An 8,226-nucleotide genomic window follows, 5' to 3' on the forward strand; every position below is an offset into this window, starting at 1 on the left:
ACTGAACAAACTGCAATGGACATTTTTTTTTTTTTTTTTTGATAATACCATATATATTACTAATCCATCAAACCACAACAGGGATTAACTTGTCCTACAAGATACACAGAGGAAGCTGGTCCATTTGCTGCTTATGGAAAGCCCATTGTGCAAGCAAATGTGCCTCTCCATTAAACCTCCTAGAAATCCGCTTAAACTTACAGAAAGCAAATTTAGAGCTTAACTTTACTACAAAGTCTCTCAAACTCTCAGACTTCCAAGAACATGTCTGGCCATTAAGAGCCTTAGTGACCTCCAAGCAATCCCCTTCTATATACACAACAGTCCACCCATGAAGCAACGTGAGTCCTAGTGCCACCTCAGCAGCCACCATCTCTGCTTCCTCTGCAGACTTTGCTCGGAAACTCCTAGTACATGCCCCTACTACTTTTCCTTCTGAATCCCAAGCTATAGTACCAGCAGCTGCTTCCCTTGACATACCCTGAAAGGCAGCATCATATCTTATATTAATACACTCATTAGGAATAACAGGGAACAAAGAATTAAACTCAAAAAAGTTTGGATTAAAATAGTTTTCAGAAGGGAGAGAGTTCTCATTCTGCATTCTGGTAGTAGCTAAGCCCTTGTAGCAGTTGCATGCCTCCATCTCACTCCTTCTGAGAATTCTTTCTCTATTAGGGAGCCTCTGTTCAAACTTGGCTTCATTCCTAGTTTTCCAGATGTTGTATAGGAGATAACAAGCCTGAACTCCTGCCTGAGCTATGTGTTGGCTCTTATTATTGCTCCAGCTTATGAACTTGGAGATCCAATCCTTAGTGTTGTTCCTACCCTGAATCTCCATTCTTAATCCCAAGCTTTAAGTGAACCACAATTTTCTGGTCCAATCACATTCAAAAAACAAATGGTTTTCTGTTTCCAAACTGGTATTGCATAGGGGGCAAGAAAAGTTCCCCTCCATCTTCCACGAAGCCAACCTATCTCCCATAGGTAAGGCATTCATATAGGCTTTCTATATGAACATTTGAATGTTGGTTGGTATTTTGGTTTTCCAAAGGAGCTTTACTGTTTTAGTATTGAAACTAGAGCTCTGTCCTTCCCCACTATCTTTGGCTAGGTACTTGTAGACAGATTTCACAGTCAATCTCCCAGCCTTCTCTCCACTCCATTTCAGCCTATCCTTGCCAAGACCCAGAGGTCCGATCATTATATCTTTGATTCTTGCCACAAGGAAAGGTGAAAGAAGCTTTGACTTGGCCTCATCCCATCCAGTCCTATCCTCCAGGAAAAGGTCAGCCACATGAAGGCCTTCTAGTCTGGGATCCTCCACCCCTAACTCTCTCAGAGTCTGGGGTTTTCCATTGCAGATCACCCAAGGGTCATCTAAAACTGAGGTAGAGTTACCACTGTGAATACCCCAGACTATCCCTCCACTTATGAGATTGAAAGTATTATGGATATCTTTCCAAAAGTAAGAGGCATACCCAGGAGGTTTCCAGACATCCCCTATCCATTTTTTACTATATATACTAGCAAGATTTTTTGTCCAAACAGACTCAGTATCTGTAGCAGCTTTCCAAGGGAGCTTGGCTAGCATTGCTACATTTATGTCCCTCATCTTTCTAAACCCCAACCCTCCTTCAGGTTTGGTTTTACATAACTTGTCCCACCCAATGGTATGGACACTGTTAGAATTTTCAGCACCATGCCAGAAAAACTCTCTGCATGCTTTGTCTATCTTGTTGCAAGTAGACATGGGGAGCATATAGGTAGACATAGCATAGAGAGGAGTAGCTTGTACCACAGATTGGATCAGGGTAGCCCTTCCAGCCTGTGAAAGGACTTTAGCCTTCCAACCTTTTATTTTCTTATGGATCTTATCAACTAGGAAGTCAAAATCCTCAGCCTTTTTTTTGGATAGCATGATAGGTATACCCAAGTATTTGTCTTTTGGATCAAAAAGCCTCATTTTCCAAAACTTCTTTAGCTTTATTTTATTGCGAAACTTGATGTTTCTGCTAAAAAATATGCTAGATTTGTCAAAATTTATCAGCTGACCAGAAGCAGCACAATAGTCTTGGAGGATATCTTTAAGATGCCCCCTATCCTCAAGGTTTCCTCTGGTGAACAGGATCAGGTCATCTGCATACAGAAGATGGGAGATGGGAGGAGAAGCCCTCCGGATCTTAATCCCATGGACTTTCTCCTCAGCCTCAGCTTTTGCAATCATCCTAGAAAGGGCCTCAGACATGATGATAAAGAGATATGGTGATAGGGGATCCCCCTGTCTGAGGCCCCTTTCGGGGATTATCTTATTTAGAGGACTCCCATTAAGAAGCACTTGAAAAGATACAGTGGATATGCACTGTTTTTTTAGGTTCCTCCACTTCTGGCTAAAACCCAGTCTATCAAAGATGGTGTCCACCAGGGACCACTCCACTCTATCATAGGCTTTTGCCATATCCATCTTCAGCGCTACCCAGCCATGTTTTTTATCTTTCATGTTTTTCATGTGATGAAAAAGCTCACAAGCTAACCCAGTGTTATCTCCTATATTTCTACCTTTGATGAAAGCCCCTTGGAAGGGAGAAATGATTTTATTCAGATGCTGCTTGAGCCTATTGGCAAGGATTTTAGAGATAACTTTGTAACAAAAATTGCAGAGACTTATATGCCTAAATTGTGCCACAATCTCCGGATTATTTATCTTAGGAATGAGAGCAATATAAGTTTCATTAAAAACAGGGTTCAGCTCCCCCTTATGGAAAAAAATCCTTCACAAAAGCCACAATACTATTCCCCACAACCTCCCAAGTGTTTTGGTAAAAGCACCCTTGGAACCCATCAGGCCCAGGAGCCTTCAGGCTTCCCATCTTATTAACAACTCTCCAAATATCTTCAGAAGATGGGATGGCAGTAAGCATCTCATTTTCCCTATCCGTGATACAAGGAGTGAACAGATTGAGAATGCTATCATTTTGATGGGGTTGGTCTGATTTGAAGAGAGCTTGGAAGTAGGAGTTAATGTTATCTCCCACTTCAGCTCTTCCTTCACTCCATCCCCCCCCCACCCTCTGCAGCCTCTCAATGCTGTTTTTCCTTCTTCTAAAGATGGTGGAGAGATGGAAAAACCTCGTATTTTTTCCCCCATCCTTCAACCAGTGAACAGTGGATTTTTGTTTCCAGAAACTTTCCTCCTTAACCAACCATTCAAGCAACTCAGATTTAAGTCCTTTTGCTATCTCATAGTTGGCTAGGGAGAAAGGTTTAGTCAGGACATCTTCCAGCTCCTTGTTAACTTTTTTTCAGATTTGTAAAGATGTTGCCAAACACCTTCTTATTCCATATAGTAAGATGTTGTTGTGTCAACTTGTGTTTTAGGATCACATTAATGTCAGGCAAATCATGATAAATAGAGTTCCAGGCAGTTTCAATAACAGCCATGCATGCATTATCAGCAAACCACATATTGTAAAACCGAAAGGGTTTTTCATGTGTAGTTCTATTCTCCTCCTTTTCTTTGAGATTTATCATAATAGACAGATGATCAGAGCTAGCATTAACAACATTGTGCACATGCATGTTAGGAAAAAGGACAACCCAGGCATCAGTAGCCAGAGCTCTATCAAGTCTCTCTAGGATATGACTGTTGGGGGCTCTGTTATTTCTCCAAGTATACATAGGTCCTTTAAATCCTAGGTCAATCAGCCCAAGGTCATTTATCAACCCATTGAACTCAACCATATTGTTATTAAACATGTTTCTTCCCCCTATTTTTTCATTTAGCGAGGTAATGGCGTTGAAGTCCCCAAACAGACACCAAGGTCCTGGGATCAGGGTAGCCACATCCCTGAGCTCAGCCCAGACCCGATGTCTGTTGCACGCAATAGGTTCACCATATACAAAAGAGAAAAACCAGGTTTCAGTGCAAAAAAAATTATTTAGTTTACCTGTCACTTGATTCCTAGTAGCTCCCAAGATTTCCAGGTCCACCCCTTCTTTCCATAAAACTGCTAACCCCCCACTCCGACCAACTGCTGGAACACAAAAGCAACCCCTATACTTGACCATTCTACTTATACCTTTCATCCTATCTACACCAACCTTTGTTTCAGACAGACATATGATATCAGGATCGAACTTCCCTATTAAGTCCTTTAGATTTTGAATTGCCGCGGAGGAACCTATTCCTCGGCAATTCCAGGCTTGTATCATGGCTGGCGAGGCGGCTGTTGTGGGACAGCTGCCGCGAACCCTGGAGGAGAGAACAGACCCTACTGTTTCCAGACTCAGCTCTACCACTCCCATGTCCACCACCTGTGCTACAACTCCCCTCCTTACCATATGGCTGCCTTGAACTTTCCCCTTTATACTGTTGATTACTCTTAACAGATCTCTTGTGTACCACTGAGGAGTCATCAACCGCTAAAGGCTTTGGTTGTGGAATCATCACCTTCGAGATGCTTTCCTCTGATACATACCCATCTTCTTCCAAACTACCTTGAGCAAGATCCCCAGGCACATTTCCAATAGACACTTCCTCTGGCCTCTCCTCATGCTGAGCACCCATCTCATTTCCGACCTCTATATCTTGATAGTCTTCCCCCCATTCTGTAAACGCGTCTGAAGGAATCTGATCTTCTGGAATTGAATGTCCCGAGAAATCAGATGGGTTGGTAGAGTCTAGAGATCTACCCGAGTTAGATGGCTCAGTTGAGACCATAGAATCACTTGAGATGCTAATCACTGGGGCTTCTTCTGGGATGAGCAAGTGTCCTAGCCCTCTGGCCCTTAGAGCATCTGCTTCTCTTTTTGCTCGTTTTGATTCTCTTGCTACCTTCCTCAGACAATACTCTGTCCATTCTTTATCATCCATGGTTTCTGCCTTACCTCCAGATCTTGAGCTATTCTTCCTTTTTTTCTCCACTTCGCCTCTCTTTCTAACTCTATTCTTTGTTTGGGTGCTCCTTGACGCCTTCCTCGAGACACCACCGTCTTAAAGCCCCTTCCACGTGTAGGTAAACCAGAGAATTTGAAAAAAGGTGGAGCTTTTCCAGCTGTTGGAGTGGATTGATAGAACTCATCTCTGTTGGTCTTCTCAGTGTTTTGTATGATTGTGTTGGAGACTGGTGAGATAGATAGCGGCAAAGTCTGCTCATCTCCAGCTCTATTCTCTGTTTCCAAGGAGTCCTCTCTCAGAGCTAGAGGATCTAGGTCTCTCGTGTTGTCTTCCAGGTATGCCAATCCAACCTCTTGGGCCTTATCCAATCCATCCTCCTCAGACTTCTTCATATTATCCAGGTCCATCTCCCTAGAGGCCAAACCCCAGACAATTAAGGCTCGTTCCTTATGTTCCATCCCTTGTCCTGATCCACAGCTGCTTTCTTGGGCTTCTATCCTCTCAAACTTTTGGGCTTGGGCTTCTGTCATATCAATCTTTTGGGCTTGTTCCGATTCTTCCATCATCTGGGTTTCGTCAGCTTGGCCTGCCATGTCTACATCCCCAACGGCTACTGACTCTGCCTTCCCCATTTCTGATTCAACCGTTCTGACTTCTGTCAAAACAGACCGTTGCTCCTCTGCCTCCTTAGTCCTAGTCAGCACCCCAGCCCCCTCCTTGGCTGCTCTTGGCGGTGTAGCAAGGATCCCCGTCCCTTGCCATGAGCGTCTACCCAGTGAGCCCCTGTCCTTAGCTGGTATCTGATCGGCTCGAGGCTTTTTTGGCGTCCCCGAAATGGTAATAATTGGCGGAGAAGATGCAGCTAAGCCATTGAAGAATACATTGGCCCTTTGGAGGAAGGAGAAATTATTTTTGATATCCCTAGGAGATCCCCCCAAGCTTCTCATCTCTACACAGAGTTTTTCTCTTAAATTGCAATAGTACAAATCATGCCCTATACATCCGCAGAAAATAGCAAAAAATGTCTAGTTTTTCATACTTGAACGTCACTGGAATAGTTTCCCCCAGCTCCGTGCATAAATCTATTCCCCTAAGTAAGCGTTCCTTGATGTCCATACTCACTCTTACCCTGGCCATTAGGTTTTTAAACTCAGATGAACATCCGATATCAACTCCCTTCACTTTGCCTAGATTCATCCCAATGGTTTTGATATTCTCCTCATTTATCCGATCTCTTGGAAGTCCATATATCTGGATCCAGAAGTCCACTTTGTCAAACTTCCGATCATCTTCCAGGAGGTCTACATATTTTCCTTTCTTGATGGACAGAATGAAACCTTGTATCAACCAAGGCCCATTCTGTCTAACATAGTTGTATTCATCTCCATTTTCAAACACCATCTTGTACATACCTTTTGCAATCATCTCTATACTCGTCTGACCTTTTGTTTGCCAATTTCTGTGTACCTCATCCGCAAAAACTTGCAAAGGAATGTGTTTACCCCCAAACAGCTTCCCTATCAGGGTTGTGTGCTCTTTTGGGTCTACCTCTAAGTTCTTGCATCCTATCGCAACCACTTTCTTTTCCTTTGAGCAGAACAGGTTTTTCATATCAGCTTGGAGTTTTTCTATTTTTTGTTTTGTTTTTTCCTGATTTTCCTCTTCATTATCCTTCAGCCCATCACCTTGTATCACTTCCATCTCCTACCAACCCCAGAATCCCAGAGAACCAAGAGATGTATGGCTGCTAGGGAGAGCAGTATACAAGAAGGTGAACGACAGAGCAGGAAGAGAAGGAATGACAAGAAGGAAAGATGGAAGGATATGCACCAAGGGAAACTAATACTAAAAAAACTAAAAGTGGGATATTCTACCTAGCAACTTTGTCTTAACATTCAAAATTCAAAAAGAAAAGAGGGGGAAAAGAGAGTAAGTAAATCAGATAGAGAGAAAACTGCTTTCAGCCGCAGGAGAGCGCAATTTCAGCCTGAGTGAAAACTGCTCGAATGAACTCTTATACTTAGAATGATTGTAGGTTGCAGATATGTGTCACAATCTATTAAATTTCAAGACAACTGCAATGGACATAAGGACTAGAATATATAATATACATGCCAACTTAAATTTTGCTGAATCAGCTGTCTAGGACAAAAGACGACCTCCAAAATACTCATCCAAGACACCTCTGAAGATACACCATTCGGGTCTTTGACAATTGCCTTCAGAGCAAACCACCACATTGTCAATTCCTTCTTGTCAGACATATCCCAATCCTACTTTTAGCGCTAGCAGCTCTGCTGAATCGGCTGCAATGAGCTTGCTTCCTGTACAAGTGATTTCACAATTCCATTTGCTAATAGTGAATCCAGCACCAGCTTTTTTCTGTAGTCGGATCGAATTCTCCATCAAAATGTAAGCATGAAAAGGTTTTGCACCTATTTTTCTGGGATTACTTCAGGTTTATAGGTGGTTTAGTAGATAGAAGGGATCTGGCTGCTTGGTTTAGATTTAGAAATTAGTTTCTGTCAAGGGGTTTGTAGTTTGGTTCAAAGACAAATATTATTCCTATCCATCCAAATTATATAAACAATAGTGGCTTAATTAGTTAGACTATCTCTAGAATACCATCCTTAGATATACAGTGAGATAATCCTACTTATCACTGTTGGAGTTATCCCTCACATGAGGAGAGAAAACAGAGCTGGACAGAAACGGGCGAATTCGGCATTGCACAAGTCGAGCCCAAGACTCGATAGAGCGCGACTTCAAGGTCGTTTCCATGAGACTAGGGGCTACCCACAGCTCATAGAGGGCGACCAGCTCGATCTCGATACATTGGCCTTTCTGAAGAGGGCGCCAAGGCCAGTCTAATTTTCGTGGGCTTTGCTACAGTACCCGCGAAATTTGGTTTTTGGAGATAAAACCAAAAAATCAAGGTTTTGGAAAACCTAACCTAACAAGTCAGAAGGATTGGAATCCAGACTAAAACAAAGAGAGAGAGAACCTTTACAAAGATACAACCCTGTAAAGAGATAAGAGTGATCTAGTAAGGTGAGAGACTGAAAGGAGAGATTGTAATCTTCCTTCCCACTTTATTAAGAACTGGCTCTTGTGGAAGTAGGCATCATTGGCCGAACCACGGTAAATCTTTGTGTTGTGGTTTGCTTTTACTGCTTTACATTATTATCTATTGTTAATAGTTGTTTAGCGAGTTGGGCATGTTAGTATAGGTTGTAGTTGATATTTAGATTTTGTCCGGAGTTGAATTGTGTTCAAATACAAGTTATCTGTGTAGTGGGGGAATCGATTGGTATTGATATATTCCCCAA

At 42.5% G+C, this 8,226-nt stretch overlaps 1 protein-coding gene across 1 annotated transcript; it reads right to left on the reverse strand.

The window, feature by feature from the left end:
* Positions 1 to 94: 94 nt before the first annotated feature.
* LOC147488142 (uncharacterized) lies at positions 95 to 841 on the reverse strand. The gene has a single exon (XM_086574277.1). It carries the CDS (start codon positions 839 to 841, stop codon positions 95 to 97), a length of 747 nt encoding a protein of 248 aa, XP_086430403.1.
* Between the last annotated feature and the right edge of the window lie 7,385 nt (positions 842 to 8,226).

The sequence above is a fragment of the Coptis chinensis genome, chromosome 7 (assembly GCF_015680905.1).
Source record: "Coptis chinensis isolate HL-2020 chromosome 7, ASM1568090v1, whole genome shotgun sequence".
Lineage (NCBI taxonomy): Eukaryota > Viridiplantae > Streptophyta > Magnoliopsida > Ranunculales > Ranunculaceae > Coptis > Coptis chinensis.

Coding starts and splice junctions, on each gene's coding strand:
- LOC147488142 (XM_086574277.1), bottom strand. CDS start 841: ATGGAGATTCAGGGTAGGAACAACACTAAGGATTGGATCTCCAAGTTC.